Below are 25,910 nucleotides of genomic sequence, written 5' to 3' on the forward strand. Positions count from 1 at the left end.
TGGTTAGATCCTATATATCTACGACTGCATGTTCTCCCCGTGTTTGTGTGGGTTCTCTCCGGGTACTCCAGCTAGTGGGGATAGGTTAACTGGAAGTTCTAAATTGTCCGTATGCGTGAATGGTTGTCTGTGTCTATCTGTCAGCCCTGCGACAGACTGGCGACCTGTCCAGGGTGTACCCTGCCTCTCGCCCTAAGACAGCTGGGATAGGCGCCGCCATTGTGGACCCTGAAAGGGATAAGCGTGTGTTATCTGGCTTCATGGATAGATAGAGTTGGGCGTATCGAACGCTGCACTGAGGTCTAGCAGGACAAGCACAGAGATAAGTCAGAGGCTATAAGAAGATCTGTTGCCACAAATCTGAAACTGAAGTAAATGATCATCTGCTCTGTAGAACAGTTCATGTGTCTGCCATTTTGAACTCAGCTGCAGGTAAGGAATCAAAGTTGTACCAACACCAGACCAGCGCTGGTCTAGTGATCAGTCCGCTGATCAACATTGAAGTATTGATCAGAGACTGGACAGGTAGACCTGCAGCTTTAATTCATTCTGATAGATGATGTTAAGCTTGGGTCATGTGATGGCCTGACAGGGTTTTTTTTTTACTGAGTGCAGAATCTGGCATGAGCCTGTGAGGTTCTGACGGGGCCAGCACAGCTCTTATTTTGATCTCTCTCTCTCTCTCTCAGCTCTTATTTTGACGAGAAAGGGCTGGTGCGGCAGCAACTAGATTCCTTCGATGAGTTCATTCAGATGTCTGTTCAGAGGATCGTGGAGGACGCTCCACCCATCGACCTGCAGGCAGAAGCTCAGCACACCTCAGGGGAGGTGGAGGAGCCAGTGAGTACCACCAGGTGTGACTGGGAATGGTGGGGGGGGGGGTAGCTCTGTCACATGGGTTGACGTGGCTCAAGAGTTGGCAGTTTGTCTTGTAATCGGAAGGTTGCCAGTTTGAGCCCCGGCTTGGACAGTCTTGGTCGTTGTGTCCTCGGGCAAGACACTACTGCCTACTGGTGGTGGTCAGAGGGCCCGGTGGCGCCAGTGTCCGGCAGCCTCGCCTCTGTCAGTGCGCCCCAGGGTGTCTGTTGCTACAATGTAGCTGCCATCACCAGTGTGTGAATGGGTGGACGACTGGATGTGTAAAGCACTTTGGGGTCCATAGGGACTAAGTAAAGCGCTTTACAAATACAGGCCATTTACCATTTACATCACCGACATCACTGTGTTTTTGGTGTAGCCTCGGTACCTCCTGAAGTTTGAGCAGATCTACCTGTCTAAGCCCACCCACTGGGAGAGAGATGGAGCACCATCTCCCATGATGCCCAACGAGGCGCGGCTGAGGAACCTGACGTGAGTTTGACCTCTCGCCTGTCTTGGCTGTCATTTCCTGTTCACCCCTTCTCACATCCTGTCCCATTTCACCTGCCCCTCAGGTACTCTGCGCCACTGTATGTGGACATCACAAAGACAATCATCAAGGAGGGAGAGGATCAGCTGCAGACGCAGCACCAGAAGACCTTCATTGGGAAAATTCCCATCATGCTTCGCTCCACGTACTGCCTGCTAAGTGGCCTGACTGACCGAGACCTGTGCGAACTCAACGAGTGCCCATTGGACCCCGGAGGTTACTTCATCATCAATGGGTCAGAAAAGGTGTGCTTTGACATCCTTGTGTGGCGAGCTGCTTACTCGAGAGAACGATGATTCAGCTACGCCCGCACGCCGTGTCCTGCTTACAAGCTAACAGGCGCACATTCATGTCTTTGCATTGTTTTACATGGAGCGTCATACACTGATACCGCATCAGTGGCATCAGGCAGCTGTGTAAACAGGTGTGTCACTGTTTCCAGGTGCTGATCGCTCAGGAAAAGATGGCCACCAACACGGTGTACGTGTTTGCCAAGAAGGACTCGAAGTATGCGTACACCGCAGAGTGCCGATCCTGCCTGGAGAATTCATCCCGCCCAACCAGCACGATCTGGGTCAGCATGATGGCTCGAGGAGGGCAGGTGAGTTACCTGGAAGCAGGAAGTGAAGTGAGTGCCCAAGCCGGGCTGCGATTAACTGAGAAGAGCTCATAACATTGAGTTAGAGAGATGAGCGATGCTCTTATTTCTGTTGTTGCAAACAGAACGTTGTCTGCCAATTGACCCAGACCACTGATTATTGATTGCTGTTAATCTCTCAGGGAGTGAAGAAGAGCGCCATAGGTCAGAGGATCGTCTCCACGCTTCCCTACATCCGACAGGAAGTTCCCATCATCATTGTGTTCCGGGCACTGGGCTTCGTATCGGACAGAGACATCCTGGAACATATCATTTATGACTTTGATGACCCTGAGATGATGGAGATGGTCAGTCTGCAATGCATTAATGATTTTTTTGATTGTCTCAGTCTGCAGGTAGTAACTTTTAACCCCGCCTACTTCAGGTGAAGCCCTCTCTGGACGAAGCTTTTGTGATCCAGGAGCAGAACGTGGCGTTGAACTTCATTGGCTCACGAGGCGCAAAACCCGGTGTGACGAAGGAGCGACGGATTAAATACGCAAAGGAAGTCCTGCAAAAGGAGATGCTGCCACATGTCGGCGTAAGCGATTTCTGCGAGACCAAGAAGGCCTACTTCTTAGGGTGAGTCACACCTGAGGCTGACTGTCGCACCTGAGGCTGACCTGAGTCACGCACTTGACAGGAATCCTTCTGTGTTTGTGTTTTCAGGTACATGGTGCACAGGTTGCTGCTCGCCGCTCTTGGCAGGCGGGAACTGGATGACAGAGATCACTATGGCAACAAGAGGCTGGACCTCGCCGGGCCATTACTAGCCTTCCTGTTCCGAGGGTGAGGACTCTCTGTTGTCACCTCTGACCATGCAGATTTTGTGTACACGCAGGTTCTGTTACTCAAAGAAAGCTTTCAAGTGTGACGCTGTTATTGTTAATCAGCTTTCTGTTTGGAACTCGCAATCTGATTGGATGAAGGAATGACATCATTCTTCTTATTCTCCTCATCAGCATGTTTAAAAACCTGCTGAAGGAAATCAGGATCTATGCTCAGAAGTTCATCGACCGCGGGAAGGATTTCAACCTAGAGCTCGCCATTAAGACTCGTATCATCTCTGACGGGCTCAAGTACTCTCTTGCCACAGGTAACTGGGGCGACGTGAAGAAGGCTCACCAGGCCCGAGCCGGCGTGTCACAGGTAAGCCTACCTGTAAACTGATGCTCACTCTGAAATACAAATGAGAGCCTGACACCTGCTGCTCTGCCTCCACTGATGCTCATCATTTTTGTGTTCACAGGTGTTGAACCGTCTCACCTTCGCATCCACACTGTCTCACCTGCGCCGGGTCAACTCTCCTATTGGTCGAGATGGAAAACTGGCGAAACCTCGACAGCTGCACAACACGCTGTGGGGAATGGTGTGTCCGGCCGAGACGCCCGAGGTAACGTTCACCTGGCAAGTTGTAAGATTGGTTCACCTTTAACACAGCGATCCGTCGTATTGATTGTGGAGTTGATGGTTTGCAGGGTCACGCTGTGGGGCTGGTGAAGAACTTGGCCCTGATGGCCTACATCTCTGTGGGCTCGCAGCCATCGCCCATCCTGGAGTTTCTGGAGGAGTGGAGCATGGAGAACCTGGAGGAGATCTCACCTGCGGCCATTGCAGAGTCCGTGACCATTTCATAGTCAGACGAGGTTATTAATTACCCTGCAGGTGTGTAATGTGTGTCCTGCTTTAACATTTTAGTGCCACTAAAATCTTTGTGAATGGCTGCTGGGTGGGAATCCACAAAGATCCAGAACAGCTGATGAATACACTGAGGAAACTCCGCAGACAGATGGACATCATCGTCTCTGAGGTAACCACCATTGCACACATCCACACGCAACCAGTAAACAATACTGGAATGTTTACACAGTGGATGGTGACAGAAGGCATAAATCTGTTTTCTGCTCGTGAGACGTCACAAACACTTTGATTACGGCTGCTGCTCTGCTTTACCTGATAGAACAGGTAAGCTGGTTGTCTCCTCCTGCTCTCTGCTCTCATTGGTCATTCTCTCTGAGACTTGTAGTAATCAATAACTGTTTCCTGTTCATGCAGCCTGGATGCAATTGATTTAGCGGTGTGTTGTGTATACCGAACAGTACACTTCACCGATTTCCATCACACATCAAAAGTAGACAGTAGGGCTGCCACGATTAGTTGACTATCAAAATCGTTGACGACTAATTTAATAGTCGCCACGTCGTTTGAAGCTTTGTTAGATCCCGAAAGACGCAGAAATAAGTAGTAGGATTTAAGCATGCAATAATGGACTGACACAGAAGATGGCAGCACTGCATGTACAAGGATGCCAGCTGCCGTTAAACCCTGAAGAAGAAGAAGCTGTGTCCAGTATCGTAGCTGTGTCCAAATTCAGGGACCGCATCCTTAAGAGGCTGCATTTACTCAGGTTAAACATGATATATGAGTCACTCAGATAACTTAAAACTGTTATTGTTTGGTTTTTTCAGTGTTTTGTTTGTTCCTTAGTAAATCGGTTTGGCTAAGATTAAAGTTATAGTTTTTACACAGCTGAATAAACGTCAGACAGAAAACTGATTAAACAGAAGTGTGAGATGGTCGAGAGTTTACCCCGGTGTCCTGTTATATTTTAGATAGCAAGGAGCAGACGGCTGAGTTTATTAAACTCCACTGAAACAATCTGCAAACTTCATTGAAAGTTTAATAAATTATCTTCTTGTCTTTATTTTTAGTTAGCACATACCTTAAACACTATAAGCTGTAAGCTAATGATAGTTATATAAGAGCAGATGCTGCTGGTGCAATAAGCTGTACGTTTCACGTCCAATGGATGCATGATCTGATTAGTCAACTATCAAAATAATCGTCTGTGGCAGACAGGATGTTAACACAAACCTTCAGAATTTGAGTTATTGATTGGCGGGGCAGCGCTCGGTCATTCAAACTGTTTACCTGATCAAATATTTGATGGTATTTAATTGAAATCCTTGTAAGGCCCACCAGGTCGTTGATCAATCACTGAGAACTCGCCTGACCGTTTCAGGTGTCGATGATCAGAGACATTAGAGAGCGTGAGATCAGAATTTACACGGACGCTGGACGAATCTGCCGACCGCTGCTGATCGTCGAGAAACAGAAACTGCTGCTGAAGAGACGCCACATCGACCAGCTGAAGGAGCGCGAGTACAACAACTACAGGTGAGGCAGAATACAGACAGTTGAGATGGTGCTGAAGGCTGACAATTGCTGCAGATGCTTCAGGTGGTGTTGACATAAATGTTCTTTGGCACTTAGCTGGCAGGACTTAGTGGCCAGCGGTGTGGTGGAGTACATAGACACCCTAGAAGAGGAGACCGTCATGCTCGCTATGACCCCAGATGACCTCCAGGAGAAAGGCGTGGCCTATTGTTCCACCTACACTCACTGTGAGATCCATCCATCTATGATCCTTGGAGTGTGTGCGTCCATCATCCCATTCCCTGATCACAACCAGGTACTCAGACAAAACAAACTAATAAACAAGCAAACAGATAAATAGATAAGCAAGCAAACAGGAAGCTCGGGCCTGAACACGCGTGTTTTCAGTCTCCCAGGAACACGTATCAGTCCGCCATGGGGAAGCAGGCCATGGGTGTTTACATCACCAACTTCCATGTTCGAATGGACACGCTCGCTCACGTGTTGTACTACCCTCAAAAACCACTCGTCACCACCCGCTCCATGGAGTACCTGCGCTTCAGGGAGCTCCCCGCAGGTATGCTCAACTGCCCACTGAGATGCTCAACTGCCCACTGAGATGCTCACGTATAAAAGTTCTCACACCTTTCAGGTATCAACTCGATTGTGGCAATCGCCTCATACACCGGCTACAACCAGGAAGACTCTGTGATCATGAACAGGTCAGCCGTGGATCGAGGCTTCTTCAGGTAAGTTGTTGGCTGATGCACCTGTGACCACATGTGTGTCAGGGGTGTTAAAAGTGTGATTTCACCTGGCAGGTCTGTGTTCTATCGGTCATACAAAGAGCAGGAGTCTAAGAAAGGCTTTGATCAGGAGGAGATCTTTGAGAAGCCGGCGCGTGAAACCTGTCAAGGTGAGAACTCATTAATTCAGCTTGGTTCAATTCAGTTTTATTTATACAGCACCAAATCACAACAGTTGCCTCAAGATGCTTTATATTGTAAGGTAGACCCTACAATAATACATACAGAAAAAAACAACAATCATATGACCCCCTACAGGGCTCTAGAGTGCAACCCATTTGGTCTTAGGTCGCACCGGTGCGACCAACTGTTCAAATAAAAAAAAAAAAGAGTCTCTGCAACTCTGAAAGTGTCCGTGTGGTCAACAACAGACACACATTATGCCGATATTGTGGTCTAAATCAGAGATGGTCAGGGACATTAATTAATGACAGGACTTCTTTGAGCAGTTTTGTAGGAATGGGGTCTAAAAGACACGTTGATGGTTTGGAGGAAGTAATTATTGAAGTTAACTCAGAAAGATCAATTGGAGAAAAAGAGCCTAAATGAATATCAGTGGTACTGAAAGTAGCTGTAGATAATATTACATCTGTGGGATAGCTAGCTAGTTCAAGGCTCAATAGAGCCGGCAAGAACAGCGAACTCCGGTCACAAGTAAAGAAAAACAAACGCAATACCAGGAAGTGAAAAAACCAAGATGGCTGCTTATTGGGAAAACTGTGTTTGTTACTCTTAGCAATCCAACAAACATCACGAAAAGAACTTAACATCTAAAAGATTGGTTAAGACTTGCATCTTCACAAAGAAGTTCTGCTTCATTTTGTGTGAGTATTTCCACAAACTTTGAGGTTTAGGGTCCCTTTTTTTCATCACATGTGCTCCACAAGTAACTCCTGGCTTATTGGATTACCTGGAGCCTGGAATTCATTTTTGTCTTCTAAGAATTTAAATTGGTGATCAAGAAACATGACAACTAAGAGGCTAACAGAAGATATTGAAGAAGTTAAGAAGTCTCTTAACTTCATGTCAGAGGAATTGAGTAAGGTGGTGAAACAGCAAGCAGGACTACTGGACTTAATTGAAGAAGTAAGACAACTGAAGATTGTGATTAAGGAAAAAGACAAGAAGATTGAAGAGCTGGAAAAAAGAGTTGAAGATTTGGAGCAGTATACAAGAATGGAAGATGTGATTATTTCTGGACTAAAGACAAATCACTACACCTATGTACGGAGTACAGCAGGTGACAAGGAGGGGGAAGATGCACCAAGAGCTGAAAAGGATTTGCTTGAGCAGCAAGTTATTCAGTTTTTCAAAGACAAAGACATTCTTTTGGATAGCAAAAACATAGCTGCATGTCATACTATTCCACAAAAACATACCAAGATGCCAACTATCATACTACGATTTGTGAACAGGAAATATAAAGTTGAACTGTTAAAGATGGGAAAGAAGTTAAAGGGAACCGGCGTATATGTGAATGAGCATCTCACCAAGAGAAATGCTGAAATTGCACGACAGGCAAGACTATTGAAGAAGGAAAGGCACATCCAAGATACCTGGACCAGGAACTGTAAGGTATTCATAAGACTTAATGGGACACCAGAACAAGCTAAAGTAATTGTTGTCAGAGACATTGCAGATCTTGAGAGATTTAAACAAAAGAAATAGAGTTCAGTGTAGAAAAGAATTGTGCTGCTGACTGTGATATGAACAATATTTGATAAGTGTGAGAAAAATAACTATGTATGTGAATGTGTGAACAAAAAAAAAAAAAAAAGGCAAAAAATGGAATATTTTGGATCTTATGATTATAAATTTTATGAGTTGGACAATAGTATTGATCCAGATATCCACCTCTATCAGAATGTTGATATGACATGTGAATATTATAATGGGGAAGAGTTGGATCCCAAGTTAAAAGGTTTTTCATTAATCCACTTTAACAGTCGGAGTCTTTACAGTAATTTTTCTAAAATCAAAGCGTATCTTGATCAATTCCAAAATAAGTTTGCAGTGGTAGCAATTTCAGAAACATGGTTGAATGACGACAAAGAATTGCAAGATGGACTAGAGGGCTATGAAATGTTTTGGCAAAATAGGAAGAATAGAAGAGGAGGAGGTGTTGCTATGTTTGTTTTTTCATATCTTAAATGTAAAGTTGTTAACAATATGACTGCTGTGATTGATAACTTGATGGAATGTTTAACCATTGAAATTCAGGTTGAAAGATCGAAAAACATATTAGTTAGCTGCATTTATCGTACACCTGCATCCTGTATAGATCAGTTTACTAAAGAAATTTCTGTAATATTAGAAAAACACAAGGAGAAGGTGACTTTTTTCTGTGGTGATTTTAACATTGATCTATTGAAGGTAAACGACCATAATAAGACTTCAGAATTTATTGATACAATGTTTAGTTTTGGATTCCATCCGTTGATTCTAAAGCCGAGCAGAATAACGATGGATAGTGCCACTTTGATCGACAATATTTTTGTCAATAAGATAGACAGCAAGATACATAGTGGACTGTTAGTCACAGATGTAAGTGATCACTTGCCTGTCTTTTCAGTGTTTGAAATGAACAATCAACTTCATTTTCAAGAGGAAAAGAAAATTGATTACAGTGGTAGAATAAAAACACCAGAACAAATTGCAGCTTTTAAAACAGACTTAGAAAATTATGACTGGCAAAAAGTTTATGTGGAAGACACTAATGATGCATACAATGCATTTTTGGATATATTTTTGTCAATCTATGACAGCCATTGTCCAATTAAAAAGTTTTCTGGAAATTATAAAAAGAAAAAACCATGGTTTACACAAGGCCTGGAAAGAGCCTGTAAAAAGAAAAATAGGTTATACAGGATTTTTTTGACAAATAGAACAAAGGAAAATGAAGACAAATATAAGAAATATCGAAATAAATTAACATCTATTATGCGATATGAAAAGAAAAGATATTATGAACAGCTGCTTCAAAAACATAAAAGTAATATTAAGGCTACCTGGAGTGTATTAAATAGGATAATAAAAAATCAACATAATATATGTTCTCCAACACGTATTGTAACAAGAGGTAATGTAGTGGTTGAGAATACTGAGAGCATTGTTAATGAATTTAATGATTACTTTGTTAATGTAGGTCCCAACTTGGCAAAAGAGATTTCTGTACCAGGAGAAAATGATGAAGTAGATTCTACTTCTTCTAAATGTAGCTCAATGTTTCTTGGTGGAGTCTGTGAGAGTGACATTGTAGAAGTGGTGAGTAAATTCAAGAGTAAAAAATCCATGGATTGTGACGACCTTGACATGTCGCTAATTAAAGAAGTTCTTCATAGTGTCCTTCAACCGTTAACATATATTTGTAACAAATCATTTCAAACTGGAATTTTTCCAGATAAAATGAAAATAGCCAAAGTGATCCCACTATATAAAACTGGTGATAAACAGATTGTGTCAAACTATAGACCGGTATCTTTACTGCCTCAGTTTTCAAAGATTCTTGAAAAACTATTTGCAAACAAACTAGATTCTTTTATTGATAAATATGATTTATTGAATGATCATCAGTATGGGTTTAGAAGAAATCGCTCAACATCTCTAGCTGTGATGGAATTTATTGAAAATATTACAACAGCTGTGGATGAAAAACAGTTTGGAATAGGTGTGTTTATTGATTTACGTAAAGCCTTTGATACGATAGATCATTCTTTACTTTTACAGAAGTGTGAAAGGTATGGTTTAAGAGGTGTTGTACAATTTTGGTTAAATAGTTACTTGAATAATAGGTTCCAATATGTGAGTATTAATAACATGAAATCTAAACTTAGAAAAGTAACTTGTGGAGTTCCGCAAGGATCTGTTTTGGGACCTAAATTATTTTTACTTTATATAAATGATATTTGTACAGCCAGTGATACTTTAAAATATGTGATGTTTGCTGATGATACAAACTTATTTTGCTCTGGAAAAGACATAAAGAAATTACTGAAAACAGTGGAAACAGAACTCATGAAGTTAAATAGATGGTTTGTATTTAATAAACTATCATTGAATGAAAGTAAAACAAAATTTATGTTATTTGGAGGTAGTAAAAGTAATATTAAAGTAAAATTGAATTTAAATAATGTGGAAATTGAAAGAGTATATGAGACAAAATTTTTAGGAGTAATTATTGATGATAAACTTTGTTGGAAGCCCCACATAGAACATGTGAAACGGAAATTATCCAAGTCTATTTCTATTCTTTATAAAACAAGACATTTTTTGAATAAAAACTGCCTTTATTTATTGTATACTTCCCTTTGTTTGCCTTATATGACCTACTGTGCAGAAATTTGGGGGAACACATACAAAACATATTTGGATTCAATATTTAAATTGCAAAAAAGAGCTATTAGAATAATAAATAAAGTTGGATATAGGGAGTCAACCAACCAGTTTTTTGTAGGATCATCTATGTTAAAATTCATGGACATTATATATTCTAAAACTTTAGAAATGATATATCGAGTGATGAATAAGAATGTTCCAATTTGTATTTTAAGTATGTTTCAACTAAGAGATGGAAAATATGATTTGAGGGGGTCTTATAAGTTTGAAATGCCTAAAGTGAGAACCAATGTTAAGTATAGATGTGTGTCAGTTTTGGGAGTGAAATTATGGAATGGACTTAATGATGAACTGAAGATGTGTTTTTCTTTGTCATTCTTCAGGAAGATTTTAAAAATTAGTATTATACAAGGTTATAGAAATTTGGTTTGTTAAAAAAGGTTTGTGTTGATTTAATTTCTTAATTTCTTGATTTATCATTGATTTCTTTTCAAACTGTTATACAACTTATTTATCAATGTTATTTATTTTCTTGGTTAAGGATTTGATTATTTCTATGGGGGTAAGGGATAGGATAAGTATAAGCCATAAAGCTTCAGCCTATTCCTTTTTCGGTTACTGTTTGAGTACTTTTATGTAAAATTATAATCTGTTGTTGTTGACTGAAATAAACATTTCAAATTCAAATTCAAAATTTTCAAACCCCCGCTGTCTTTCTCTACTCAGGTTATACATGATATATAAGTCACTCAGATAACTTAAAACTGTTATTGTTTGTTTTTTTCAGTGTTTTGTTTGTTCCTTAGTAAATCGGTTTGGCTAAGATTAAAGTTATAGTTTTTACACAGCTGAATAAACGTCAGACAGAAAACTGATTAAACAGAAGTGTGAGATGGTCGAGAGTTTACCCCGGTGTCCTGTTATATTTTAGATAGCAAGGAGCAGACGGCTGAGTTTATTAAACTCCACCGAGATAATCTGCAAATTTCATTAAAAGTTTAATAAATTATCATCTTGTCTTTATTTTTAGCTAGCGCATACCTTAAACATTTAAAACTGTAAGCTAATGATAGTTATATAAGAGCAGATGCTGCTGGTGCAATAAGCTGTACGTTTCACGTCCAGTGGATGCATGATCTGATTAGTCGACTAATCCCAAAAAAAACCCATTGGTGACTATTCGACTATCAAAATAATCGTTTATTGCAGCACTATTAGTGAGGAGGTGAAATTATTAACAAGATGATCAACCTCTGTTGGAGTAGCGTTCAGATAGCTGCTCTGCTCTGTGTTGGTATAGCGCTTTCAGAAAGAAATCTACTGTGATGGGCCCTGGAAGACAATCGATTATGATTGCAGGTTTCTAGTTTGACATGTCTCAAAACAAAATCAACACTTACTCTAGTGTTTATTCCCCAGTGGGTGTGTCACAGTGTGGGGAAAAACATTTAGACACATAAACAGGTTGGTGGTGTACTCGGGGCTTCTGTTTAACACTACGCTTCCTCCTCACGGTCACCCAGCCATCATGTTTTCCCAGCTGCTTGGTACTGTCTGCTGGAGGAGAACTAACAGAGCCTTCGCTACCTTGGTACAGAGCTGCAAACACTACACTACAAGTATCATTGTGAATGTAATCAACAGAGTGCGCTTTGGATAAATCATGTGAAGATGCAGTATGAAATAAGAGGTTCTCTATAAGCTTTAATTAAATTGGTTACATAGATAACCTATACAAGCTGTGCACTGGAACAGGAAGTGATACTCTACTGCAGAGAGAGCCACACCCAGTGTGCCATTTACAGAAAATCACCTCGGGTCTGACAACCGGTCAGGTTTTAGGAGGTGAGGCTAATCATGTTCTAATCACGCCCAGGGATGCGACATGCCATCTATGACAAGCTGGATGACGATGGACTCATCGCACCTGGCGTCCGTGTTTCTGGCGAGGACGTGATCATTGGGAAGACGGTGACACTGCCAGAGAATGACGACGAGCTGGATAGCACGAACCGCCGCTACACGAAGAGAGACTGCAGCACGTTTCTGAGGACCAGTGAGACGGGCATCGTGGACCAGGTCATGGTGACCCTGAATCAGGAGGGCTACAAGTTCTGCAAAATCAGGGTGAGCGCACACCTGAGACACCTGAGAGGTCAGATGACACGGCCACACTTTAACAGCTTCGTGTTTCCGACAGGTACGCTCTGTTCGAATTCCTCAGATCGGCGACAAATTCGCCAGCCGACACGGACAGAAGGGAACCTGTGGGATCCAGTACAGACAGGAGGTAATCCCAGCAGGTCACGTACCTGTCATCAGGGCACCGCTCCCCATACACACGAAGGATTCATTAAAGTTATATTTTTTAACAAAACAGGAAAGGAAACAGCAAAGATACATATATATATATAAGTACAAAAACAATCAAAACTGAGATTTTATTTTTGAAGGCTCTCATTGATTTGTTTTATTTTGACGGATCTCATTGATTTGTTTTATTTTGAAGGACATGCCATTCACCTGTGAGGGGATCACTCCTGACATCATCATCAACCCTCACGCCATTCCGTCCAGAATGACAGTCGGCCATTTGATTGAGTGTCTGCAGGGGAAGGTAACAATCATTACACATCAGTTTATTCACATAGTGCCAGTCACAACAACAGTCAAATTGTAGCAGATCTTTAATTAATTTATAACAACTGATCTTTAAGGTAAAGAAGTCTAACTCTGTGACAAAGTACAAGGTTTTTGTCATAATAAGGCTTTTATTTTGACAGTTGTGGTAGCGTGTGTCTTCCTGAAAAGATTCCTGAAAGCTGTTAGCTCAGGCTACTCTGCAACCCTGTGCTAGCTTTAAAGCCCAATTTCAGATCTCTTGCTTCTCTTACCTGGCGACAGGTAAATGAAGAGAAAAAAAATGGCCTGTATTTGTATAGCGCTTTACTAGTCCCTAAGGACCCAAAAGCGCTTTACACATCCAGTCATACACCCATTCATACACACATTCACACACTGGTGATGGCAAGCTACATTGTAGCCACAGCCACCCTGGGGCGCACTGACAGAGGCGAAGAGTTTGGGTTATTTCACACCTTTCATTTCGACACTGTGGGGATCAGCTGCTAGCTGCTGAAGCCTTCTGCACTATCAGAGGCTCAGGTACCCAAGTACACTTTTCCTTCACCGTAAAGACTCATCTGAGCACCAGGTGTGGAGTTTTGAAGCTAACGCTGCTCATTTGCATGTGGAGGACTGAAGATGGTGTGCAGTTAAAATAAACACCTGTGCACTCGTGGGCCTCATAATTAGAAATCTCTGCAAGAACGATTGAAAAGAACGTATGAAACGATGCGATGAAAGCGTGAATAAAGTGTTTGCTGCTGATGTTAGCAGCTCTGTGTTTAAGTAAAATCTTTTGATGTTGGGCAGAAAATGAAGTGAAGTGCACACATACAGTCGTGGCCAAAAGTTTTGAGAATGACACGAATATTAGTTTTCACAAAGTTTGCTGCTTCAGTGTTTTTGGATCTTTGTGTCAGCTGTTTCTATGATGTATTGAAGTATAATTACAAGCACTTCATCAGTACTAAATGCTTTTATTGAGAATTACATCACGTTTATGCAAAGAGTCAATATTTGCAGTGTTGGTCCTTCTTTTTCAAGACCTCTGCATGTTGCCAATCAACTTCTGGGCCAAATCCTAACTGATGGCAACTCATTCTGTCATAATCAATGCTTGGAGTTTGTCAGAATTAGTGGGGTTTTGTTTGTCCACCTGCCTCTTGAGGATTGACCGCAAGTTCTCAATTGGACTGAGGTCTGGGGAGTTCCCTGGCCATGGACCCAAAATTATTTGTTCCCCGAGCTACTTAGGTATCACTTTGGCCTTATGGCATGGTGATCCATCGTGCTGGAAAATGCATTGTTCTTCATCAGAGCCATGGAGCCGTCTTCACAATAATTGAACCTCTTTCCTTGAAGTTCTTGATGATCAGATAAATGGTTGATTTTGGTGCAGTCTTAGTAGCAACAACATCCTTGATTGTGAAGCCATTTTTATGCAACACAATGATGTGTTTCAATTCAATTCAATTCAATTTTATTTATATAGCGCCAAATCACAACAAAAGTCGCCTCAAGGCGCAGCCCTAACTATATGCTTTAGCATATAGTTCCTTGCAGGTAACCATGTTTAATAGGAAGAACAACAATTTCAAGCATCACCCTCCTTTTAATGCATCCAGTCTGCTATTCTAACTCAGTCAGCACATAATGATCTCCAGCCTTGTGCTCGTCAACATTCTCACCTGAGTTGATGAGAACATTATTGAAATGATCTCAGCAGGTCCCTTTATGGCATGAAATGCTGAATGATGAAATGCAGTGGAAATTGAATTTTTGAGATTAAGTTCATTTTCATGGAAAATAAGGATTTAGCAATTCATCTGATCACTCTCCATAACATTCTAGAGTACATGGAAATTGCTATCATAAAAACTGAAGCAGCAAACTTTGTGAAAACCAGTATTTGTGTCATTCTCAAAACTTTTGGCCACGACTGTAGGTGTGATGGAGCCTCATCGTTGTTGCTTTTGTTGTGTAAACAAAGATAAACATGTACCCAAGCTTTTGACTTGCAGGCTGACGGGTGACTCTGTCTTGTTTCAGGTGTCTGCCAACAAAGGTGAGATCGGTGACGCCACGCCATTTAACGATGCCGTCAACGTGCAGAAGGTGTCAAACTTGCTGTCTGAATATGGATACCATCTCAGAGGAAATGAGGTCAGCGCAAGGTCACACTTCCTATTGGCGGAGTCTGATGGTTTTGAATATTTATATTGAGTACTGGTTTGTGATCAGGTTCTGTATAACGGCTTCACTGGGAGGAAGCTGACGTCTCAGATCTTCATCGGCCCAACTTATTACCAGCGCCTGAAGCACATGGTGGACGATAAGATCCACTCGAGAGCCCGTGGCCCGGTCCAGATCCTCAACCGACAACCCATGGAGGGGCGCTCACGGTGAGTAACGCACCTGTCCGTGGCTGCGCATGTCTGCGCCTGGCATCAGCCTGCCTGTGCTCAGTAAAAAGAGATTAATGTCTGATCGTCCATCCTCAGTGATGGTGGTTTGCGGTTTGGAGAGATGGAGCGTGACTGTCAGATTGCTCACGGAGCAGCTCAGTTCCTGAGGGAGCGTCTGTTCGAGGCGTCTGATCCCTACCAGGTGCACGTTTGTAACCTGTGCGGACTGATGGCCATCGCCAACACGCGGACACACACGTACGAATGTCGTGGTTGCCGCAACAAAACCCAGGTAAGCATGATCAATATTAAGTCCATCAAGGTTTCTGGCACAGCTTCAGCTGGATCTGAGGTTTTTGGAGAACGTGAAGTTTGAAGAAACTACAGGAACAGACTAATAAGCTTTTATAGAGGAAGTGGCACGTGATGTGCTGAATGCTGCGGCAAACACTGTGTTGAGCAACCTGTCTCAGACTTGTGTTGATCTGTCCACGCCGCTCTGCCTATAGTTTTTTTTTTGTTTTTAATTGGCTGCTTGTGTCTCCACGTGTACTGTCTTTCTGCATTTCTACCGGTCGTGTAAATTCATGTGACACTTTGCTGCGGGTAGAGGTCTTCAGCATGCGTGTTTGCCCTGAGTTGTGCATTGTGTGACACAACAGAGCAGCCATGGTACCATAGAAATGCTGTTTAAGTGCTTGATTTAGACATACTGATCGGTTCTTACCATGTGTCTAGATGCGCAGCCGGTACCTCATTGTTGGATACATATGTTGGATTTATTGATTGGCTGCTTTTTAGATAGATCTGCAATGACCCTGATGAGACCACAGCTACAGGGTTGAGTAGTTTATAGTTTAATATGTTCTTCAGTTAATTAAGTTGTTCATACTGAAAGTGTTGCCAGACGGGTGGCTGTAGCTCAGGTGGTAGAGCAGGTCATCTACTGATCGGAAGGTTGGTGGTTCGATTCCTGGCTTCCCCTAGTCTGCATGCCAAATATCCTTGGGCAAGATACTAACCCCAAATTGCTCTCCGATGCATCCATCGGAGTATGAATGTGTGTGAATGTTATCTAGAAAGCACCTAGAGAAATGTGCTTGTGCGAATGGGTGTGAATGGGTGAATGCACAAGTTGTGTAAAGCGCTTTGAGTGCTCAGAAGAGTAGAAAAGCGCTATATAAGAACCAGTCCATTTACCATTTACCTTTAACCTTTGCTTTACTTTAAATGGCCTGTATTTGTATAGCGCTTTACTAAGGCTACGTTCACACTGCAGGTCTTAATGCTCAATTCCAATTTTTTGGTCAAATCCTATTCTTTTGTCTGCTTGTTCACACTACATATAAAATGCGACAGCAAACGCTCTCTAGTGTGAACGCTCAAAGCGGCCGCATGCGCAAAAGAAGACGTCACACACAACGCGCTCTGTTCAGACCCAGAGCAAACAATATTGTTTGACTGATGGCCCTTAATATAAAGACTTCAGACTTTACGTTTCCCAATTTTTGCTTTAAGTTATTTTGTTATTTACATAATAATGTAGATAACCTAATAATTATTCTTATTGCTGTTTTAGAGAAGCGGCGCTTCAAAGGATAGTTGCAGATTTGTCAGAATCTGCAGATTATACAGTACAAATAAAATGTTCACGTTTCTCCAACGTTGTCTTCCCAACAGTTTCACTGACATCTACACTGCATGGCCAGGAAGCGTTTGCGATGTCTTTGCGGGCGCTTCTCCGGCGCTGATAATTGGCGTCTGTCTTGTGTCAGTGACGTAAAAGTCGGATTTAATGCGACATGGCCGTTCAAACAGCAGTCGCTTTCTAAAACATTGGATATGTATCGGATTCAGTACCACATACGAAAGTGACCCAGGTCAGATTTGAAAATATTGGATTTGTGCCGTTCACAATGTCATAGCATGATCGGATATGGGTCGCATAGGGTCAAAAAAAATCGGATTTGATGCGCGTTTGCCTGCAGTGTGAACGTAGCCTTAGTCCCTATGAACCCCAAAGCGCTTTACACTACATCCAGTCATTCACATAAACACTGGTGATGGCAAGCTACATTGTAGCCGCAGCCGCCCTGGGCCGCACTGACAGAGGCGAGGCTGTCGGACACTGGCGCCACCGGGCCCTCTGACCACCACCAGTAGGCAACGGGTGAAGTGTCTTGCCCAAAGACACAACGACCGAGACTGTCGGATAGGCCTGGGCGATATGACCCAAAATTCATATCTCGATATTCTTTAGGTGGATGTCAATAAAAGATATATATGTCAATATTTTTTTTTAAAGCCATAAAGTGAGAACAAAAAGAGAGTTCTTAGTCAAAGCTGTGTCCCAGCTTTCACACAGGCACTTTTATTAACATACAGCGTAAATGTACAAGAAAAAATTACTCAGAAAAAAATTATGAGCATTTACTAGATTACATTTACTTTTTTCAAGTAACGAGTAAAGGGATTACTGTTGCAAAAACGGTAATTAGATTACTGTTACTTTCCCGTAAGCACGCTGCGTTACTGCGTTACTAAAACCGTGATTTTTTTTTTTTTTGCGAGAGTGTCTCATGACAGTTACATAAGCGAGTGCGACGTTCGTGGCAACAGCTGTGTGCAGATCAACAATGGATAATATATTGAGTGCGGAGAGAGTATGAGCGTGCAGCGTTTAAAGCGTGGAAGTACTGAACTTACTTTGAGTTTGATTCCATAAAAAGTGACAAAAACATTAGCGTCCGCTGTTCACTGTGTGGGAAGAAAACTTCTTTTTACAGCGGGAAAAAAACCCCTAAACTTATACCCCTAAACTCACACTTATATGCTGGAATGTGCAGAAAATAGGTTTAAATGTTCAACAAATTTCTTCCAGTCAGAGAATGGTGCACATAATAAAATTTTTGCTTGATGCATAAAGTGTAGAGATGGACCGATCCGATATTACGTATCGGTATCGGTCCGATACTGACCCAAATTACTGGATCGGATATCGGAGAGAAATAAAAAATGTAATCCGATCCATTAAATATCAAAAAAGCACCTCACAAAACTTGCGACACGGCGTAACTCGGCTCATAACCGTAGCACGTCGGAGCAGTGTGGTCACGTGATAGAGCGGCTGTGTGTATTTGTAGCCTTGCTAGCAAACCAGCATTTCATCTCCGAGGAAGTTATCTCAGAGAGAAGTAAAGCAAGTGTGTAAGTTCATCTCTGAATGTTTGTAAAGCGTTCCCACGTTAAGCTTAACAACCGATATATGGAGCGACTGCCTCTCTCTCTCTCTCTCTCTCCTGCTGCTACTTCAATCGTGAAACTGATCAATGATCAGCTGATCGGCTTTTCTGTCGCGAGTCTGTCTCTCTTCTTTGTTTTTGGCCCACTTTGCACCAGAAAGAGGAAACCAGCGGCTGAACAACAGCAGCACGTTTAAGCTTGATAAGCTGTTGTTAGAATTTATTTAATATTACTTTCTACACCAGGATCTTTTTCTACGTAGCTGACGGCTGGTAACTGTGCAGGGGCGGATCTAGCAAAGTTTAGCCAGGGGGGCCGATAGGGCATTAACAGGGAAAAGGGGGCACAAAGACATACTTTTCTTTCTTATTCTCATTTAAAATATCTAGCTTTTAATTATTTAATAATTATCTGAATCTTACACCCAAAGTTTTAATCTGATGTAAAATGTATAGAAGTCCATTACTGTATATAGTAACTGTAAGTCTAATATACCCTAGTAAGCTGTAGTACTTTTTCCTTTGGGAAAGTACCATCTGTGAATTCTGCAATTCTGTTGAAGAAAGATGTTGAATCTATTTAATTATTCCTGAAAAATAATTTCTTTCTGTGCATTTTCCCCCTGCATCAAATTAAAGTTGATTACATTGATTAAGCATCATGAGGTGGAGGGTGGTTCCCTATTTTCTTTTGCTGGGAGTTTGCAACCCTATTAGTTAGGTTGCTTAATATTTCTGCTAAGTGCTCTTTAAAATACCAGAATAGGGAGGATGGTGCAGGTTTAACTTTATTAGATTGATCAGTGTTGCTGATCTATGAAATATTTTGGGTGCAGTGTGTTTTTTTTACATACAGGTATAACAGAATAGCTTTAGTGTTGTTGTTGTTTTTTAACTTGAGTATGAACTTATACAAAAAGCAGCAAGATATTAAAAAAACAGTTTTATTGATTAAAAAGCACACTATATCGGATTCATATCGGTATCGGCAGATATCCAAATTTATGATATCGGTATCGGTATCGGACATAAAAAAGTGGTATCGTGCCATCTCTAATAAAGTGTAAAGATTAAAACTAATAAAACGTTTTAAAAAGAGACTTTTCCATTTGATTACATTTTGTATGATGGATTATGTAGAAAAAGTAGAATTGGTCTGAAAGATCTATCACTTTATCACCTATTCAGGTTGTAAATCGTGTTTTTAAAAAGTAACTAAGTAATTAATTACTTTTGAAAATAAGTAATCAGTAAAGTAAAGGGATTACTTTTTGGGGAAGTAATCAGTAATTAGTTACTGATTATTTTTTTCAAGTAACTTGACCAACACTGGTCCTTATACACACACATTACGGTAATATTACGTTGAAGCAGAGTACGTATCACTCCACGAGGCTCCTCTGTAATGCTCCAACAATCCATCAAGCAGTTTTGTAGCTTACCAAAGTCGTACCAAAACATTTTTGAAAGGTTTCTGAGCGCCGTGTGCCACATAAAATCGGTTCATGGTCAGTAAGCACAACCAGAATTCATACATAAGGCGCACTGTCAATTTTTGAGAAAATGAAAGGATTTTAGCCCGGTTAGCTCGTTAATGCGTTGACGCCGTCCAGCCCCACGCACGGGGCGATCCGCGGTAACTCGTTAACAGAGATTTGCCCCGTTAATGCAGTTATGTCGTTTACCGACCAGCTCCTCTTTTGATAGCTGCCGTGTCCATCTTGTCATTGCCTGCAGGTGAAGCAATGGGGGAGGGGGAGTTGTGTTCAGTGAAGGAGAGGCGAGGCCGAGTAACGTTGCATAGAGACAAAAGTGGACGAAAGAGAGGCAAACTTGCGGCTCCACAAGTATAGTTCAAACGTAACATAGACTATATCGATATAAACAATATTGTCACATCTCATATAAAAATATATCGATATATTTAAAAATTCCATATATTGCCCAGTCCTACTGTCGGAGCTGGGGCTCGAACCGGAAACCTTCCAATTACAAGACGAACTGCCAACTCTTGAGCCATGATCGCCCCACACACTGTGACAGAGATTTCAATCCTGAGCTCACGATAAATCCACCAATAGAAACATCTGCAAATGTATTCAGTCTGAGCGCTGAATACATTTTATATATAACAGTAGTAGGCTTACAAAACAGAAAGCGCTTACTGTTTTGTTTTGGTTTTTTTACTTTTTATTTAGAATTTTCATTCTGACAGGAGTATGACAAAAAACAAATAAACAAACAAAAAAAACCAACAAAATTAAAAGAGGAACAAAATGTTCCAATCATCACACAAAAAGAGAGATTAGCAAAATTAAGTGACAGAATTTTCAAGCCTTTGCTTATATTTATGCCATTTAGTCCAACGTTGTTGAAAGAGATGACCTTTTAGTCGTAGAAGGAAAGTCAGACTCTCCATAAGATGCATTTCCTCTATAATCTCTAGCACTAACTCGGGGAGGATCTGTCTTAAGCCAATTCCTTGTTATGGCCTTTTTAGATGCGATCAACTGGATTTTAAAAATATATCTGTCCTTTTTTAGAATCGAATCTCTGGGTAGCAAGCCCAGTAATAAGATTCTGGGATCCTTAGGGATGGCATAGGACATTATGTTATCTGTTAACTTGGATATACTGTCCCAAAAGGAAGTCAATTGTGTACATGTCCAAAAAATATGAGAGTGATTGGCGTTCGGGTGGCCACACTGTCTCCAACATTGTTGCCGGTGCCCTTGAAAGTTTTTAGTAATATGTGGAGAAATAAAGAATCGAAAAGTTTTCCACCTGAATTCCCTCCACCTTTAGGAGCTAGTTGATGTTTGTTGTGTGGTACACATTTAGAGCCAATCACCCTCTGACAATCCAATTTTCAACTCTGCTTCCCATTTTGACTTCACATATAGTGTGTTGTTGCCATATTGTTTTTGTAGCCCTTTCTAGTGTTTAGACACGGTTTTGGTGGGCAGATACAGTGGGGCAAAAAAGTATTTAGTCAGCCACCGATTGTGTAAGTTCCCCCACTTAAAATGATGACAGAGGTCAGTAATTTGCACCAGAGGTACACTTCAACTGTGAGAGACAGAATGTGAAAAAAAAAAATCCATGAATTCACATGGTAGGATTTGTAAAGAATTTATTCGTAAATCAGGGTGGAAAATAAGTATTTGGTCAATAACAAAAATACAACTCAATACTTTGTAACATAACCTTTGTTGGCAATAACAGAGGTCAAACGTTTACTATAGGTCTTTACCAGGTTTGCACACACAGTAGCTGGTATTTTGGCCCATTTCTCCATGCAGATCTTCTCAAGAGCAGTGATGTTTTGGGGCTGTCGCCGAGCAACACGGACTTTCAACTCCCGCCACAGATTTTCTATGGGGTTGAGGTCTGGAGACTGGCTAGGCCACTCCAGGACTTTCAAATGCTTCTTACGGAGCCACTCCTTTGTTGCCCGGGCGGTGTGTTTTGGATCATTGTCATGTTGGAAGACCCAGCCTCGTTTCATCTTCAAAGTTCTCACTGATGGAAGGAGGTTTTGGCTCAAAATCTCACGATACTTGGCCCCATTCATTCTGTCCTTAACACGGATCAGTCGTCCTGTCCCCTTGGCAGAAAAACAGCCCCATAGCATGATGTTTCCACCCCCATGCTTCACAGTAGGTATGGTGTTCTTGGGATGCAACTCAGTATTCTTCTTCCTCCAAACACGACGAGTTGAGTTTATACCAAAAAGTTCTACTTTGGTTTCATCTGACCACATGACATTCTCCCAATCCTCTGCTGTATCATCCATGTGCTCTCTGGCAAACTTCAGACGGGCCTGGACATGCACTGGCTTCAGCAGCGGAACACGTCTGGCACTGCGGGATTTGATTCCCTGCCGTTGTAGTGTGTTACTGATGGTGACCTTTGTTACTTTGGTCCCAGCTCTCTGCAGGTCATTCACCAGGTCCCCCCGTGTGGTTCTGGGATCTTTGCTCACCGTTCTCATGATCATTTTGACCCCACGGGATGAGATCTTGCGTGGAGCCCCAGATCGAGGGAGATTATCAGTGGTCTTGTATGTCTTCATTTTCTGATGATTGCTCCCACAGTTGATTTTTTCACACCAAGCTGCTTGCCTATTGTAGATTCACTCTTCCCAGTCTGGTGCAGGTCTACAATTCTTTTCCTAGTGTCCTTCGAAAGCTCTTTGGTCTTGGCCATGGCGGAGTTTGGAGTCTGACTGGTTGAGGCTGTGGACAGGTGTCTTTTATACAGATGATGAGGTCAAACAGGTGCCATTCATACAGGTAACGAGTGGGGGACAGAAAAGCTTCTTACAGAAGACGTTACAGGTCTGTGAGAGCCAGGGATTTTCCTTGTTTGAGGTGACCAAATACTTATTTTCCACCCTGATTTACGAATAAATTCTTTACAAATCCTACCATGTGAATTCATGGATTCTTTTTCACATTCTGTCTCTCACAGCTGAAGTGTACCTCTGGTGCAAATTACTGACCTCTGTCATCATTTTAAGTGGGGGAACTTGCACAATCGGTGGCTGACTAAATACTTTTTTGCCCCACTGTATTTGTAGGCATTTGTAAAGACTTTGACAAGATCAATTTCTGGGGAGGAGGGGCATTTTATTTCTGTATTGAAAAAAATGATGAACCTGCAGATATCGCAACAGATCCGTATTTTCCAGATTCAATTCTGTTTTCAATATTTTTAAATGATTTAAAGGTGCCCGCTTCCACAAACAGACACAGAGCAGTTAAACATTTTCCAATACAACCCAAGAATGTTGGATCTAACCTTCCAGGTGGGAACTTCTGTAAGTAGGAAGGCCATGACAAAATGTTAATATTGCTCCCCAGATTATATTTGTTAATAACTTCATGCCAAATTAAAAGAGTGTTTTCCACTATATGTTATCTAAGTTACTTATGCTTGATTTTTCTACTGCCGGGGAACACCAACAAACAATGTTGCTGCCAAGTAATATCCCTTTAAGTTGGGGAGGGCCAGTCCGCCATGATCTCTATCAATTTGAAGGGTTTTAAATTTTATCCTTGGTCCAGCTCCTGCCCATATAAAGTGTGATATTAACTTGTCTCAGGTGTTGAATTGAACATCTGGGATTTTAATGGGAAGAGCCATAAAGAGATATAAGAATCTCGACAACAGATCCATCTTCACAATCTCTATTCTTGTACTAAAGTCCAGAGTCAGTGAAGACCAGCGAGTTGTGTCCTCCTGAATTGAGTTCAGCAGATTATCAAAGTTCAGTACTTGTGTTTTAGTAATATTTAATTTATAACCAGACAGGGCCCCAAACTCTTTCAGAGTTGACATGAGCTCAGGGAGTGACATATCAGGATTCAGGCTCAATAAACAAAGCGAAGAGCGAGGGGCTGAGCCCGCATCCTTGCCGGGTGCCTCTATTGAAAACTAGAGGATAGATGTCCATTGATCTTTAACCTGGCCACTGGGTTGCTGTATAATGATTGTATACATTTAATGAACTTGTTGAATCCTAGACGCTCTAGTACCTTATAAAGAAAGGGCCAGCTGACCAGGTCAAAAGCTTTTTCTGCGTCTAGGCTTACTAGTGCCATACTCAGTTTCTGATTCTTTGCTTCTTCTATAATATGAAGCGTTCTTCTGATACTGTCATGTGTTTGACGGCCTTTTATGAAGCCTATCTGATCTTCGTGTATTAAATCCAGCAAATGGACTTCTAGTGTTTTAGAAATTGAGGTAAATAATTTATAGTCTACATTTAAAATAGAAATGGGGCGGTAAGATTCAGTATTCTTTATTTTTACCCTCTTTGGGTAGGACAGATATTACCGCCTCACGCCAGGATGGAGATATTTCAGCATTATTGAGGGTCAAGTTAAAGGATTTGAGTAAAGTAGGGGCAAGTTCCTCTTTAAATATTTTGTACCACTCATTTGGAAATCCATCACTACCAGGGCACTTATTTGCTTTTAAGTTACTGATTACAGTATCTAATTGTTCTCTAGTTATATGTGTGCATAAAGCTTCATTCTGTAATAATCCAAGAGAAGGAAGATCTAAAGAGGATAAATATTTCTGCTATTGGAGCTGGACACGAATACAACGATTGGTAGTAGTCATTAAAAATTGTGTGAATTTCTACCGGATCATAAATCAAGTTACTGTTAGAGGGGTCCCTGATCCCAAGGACAGCATGCTTTAATTCCTGCTTCCGGAGCCGCCTAGCTAGAATTTTTGTTGCTTTCGGGGATGATTCGTAAAGGGATTGCTTGCAGAATCTTAATCTCTTTTCCATTTTGTCTTGCACTAACACTTTTATCTTGTTTTTAGTTATTCTAATTTGGTTGACCAAGCTTTGATCTTTGCTGTTTTGTTGTAGTTTGATTTCTATGTTTCTCAGATCTTTTTTGAGATCATCATATGCTGCCCTTTTAGCTTTTTTTTTTAAGATGAGCCACCCTTGAAATCAGTCTACCCCTCACTGCCTTAACCGTGTCCCACACCATAATTGTATTGAGGATACCTAAGTTCCATATTGTAGATTTCGCAAAACTTGATAATTGAACAGATAAATAAATCATATTATGATCTGATAAATCTGAAGTACCAATCGACCACTCCTTTCCTCTATGTCAGTCAACAACGTTCATCAGGAAGAAATCAAGTCTGGAATGAACTTGGTGCGAGAATGAGCAGTGGGTGTAATCCCTGTTTTTAGGATGGAGGGTTCTCCAAACATCGAACAGACCAGTTTCTTTCATCAAGATATTAAGATCCTTTGAACTATATGTTTTTTGTCTCTTACAACTTGTCATATCCAGGGAGACGTTAAGAATTGTATTCCAGTCTGCACCACAGAATAAAATCCCTTCGCCCACTCTAATTAAAGCATCAAAAAATAACATAAATAATTTTCTATCACATTCGAGAGGAATATACACATTAGCTAGTGTGATAACAATATTATTAACTCTCCCTTTGATAGATATCTGCCCACCTTGTCACCAACCTCATCAAGGAAATCAAAGTTTAATAGATTAGAAATAAGAGTTGTTACTCTTCTTTGTCTGCTATTGCTACAGGTGCTATAAAAAAGTGGAATATCTCGGAAATTAAAATTTAGCTTGTTCCTTTTTTTGACAAATGTGTCTCTTGTAGAAAAGCCACGTGTGAGCCATCCTTTTTTCAATTTCTCCAGAACTCTTTTTTTTTCTTTTAAGTGGATTGCCCAAACCATTAACATTCAGGGAGGCTATTTTAAAATTATCCAACATTGAACAAGAC

At 41.3% G+C, this 25,910-nt stretch overlaps 1 protein-coding gene across 2 annotated transcripts in view; it reads left to right on the forward strand.

Annotated features, from left to right (window-relative positions):
• polr2b (RNA polymerase II subunit B) overlaps positions 1-25,910 on the forward strand; it is a 32,423-nt gene that overhangs the window by 4,949 nt on the left and 1,564 nt on the right. For both annotated transcript variants that reach the window (XM_006781925.3, XM_087847371.1), the window contains exons 3-24: positions 690-840; positions 1,238-1,350; positions 1,434-1,653; positions 1,851-2,009; positions 2,189-2,353; positions 2,431-2,627; positions 2,715-2,834; positions 3,008-3,194; positions 3,295-3,438; positions 3,524-3,663; positions 3,744-3,855; positions 5,068-5,222; positions 5,319-5,517; positions 5,610-5,778; positions 5,854-5,950; positions 6,023-6,117; positions 12,219-12,469; positions 12,543-12,632; positions 12,852-12,959; positions 15,017-15,130; positions 15,209-15,369; positions 15,469-15,664. In XM_006781925.3, the coding sequence (XP_006781988.1) occupies positions 690-840; positions 1,238-1,350; positions 1,434-1,653; positions 1,851-2,009; positions 2,189-2,353; positions 2,431-2,627; positions 2,715-2,834; positions 3,008-3,194; positions 3,295-3,438; positions 3,524-3,663; positions 3,744-3,855; positions 5,068-5,222; positions 5,319-5,517; positions 5,610-5,778; positions 5,854-5,950; positions 6,023-6,117; positions 12,219-12,469; positions 12,543-12,632; positions 12,852-12,959; positions 15,017-15,130; positions 15,209-15,369; positions 15,469-15,664 (3,343 nt within the window). The remainder of the gene's footprint in view (positions 1-689; positions 841-1,237; positions 1,351-1,433; positions 1,654-1,850; positions 2,010-2,188; positions 2,354-2,430; positions 2,628-2,714; positions 2,835-3,007; positions 3,195-3,294; positions 3,439-3,523; positions 3,664-3,743; positions 3,856-5,067; positions 5,223-5,318; positions 5,518-5,609; positions 5,779-5,853; positions 5,951-6,022; positions 6,118-12,218; positions 12,470-12,542; positions 12,633-12,851; positions 12,960-15,016; positions 15,131-15,208; positions 15,370-15,468; positions 15,665-25,910) is intronic.

Source organism: Neolamprologus brichardi, chromosome 2, assembly GCF_056152115.1.
Source record: "Neolamprologus brichardi isolate AB-2024 chromosome 2, ASM5615211v1, whole genome shotgun sequence".
Lineage (NCBI taxonomy): Eukaryota > Metazoa > Chordata > Actinopteri > Cichliformes > Cichlidae > Neolamprologus > Neolamprologus brichardi.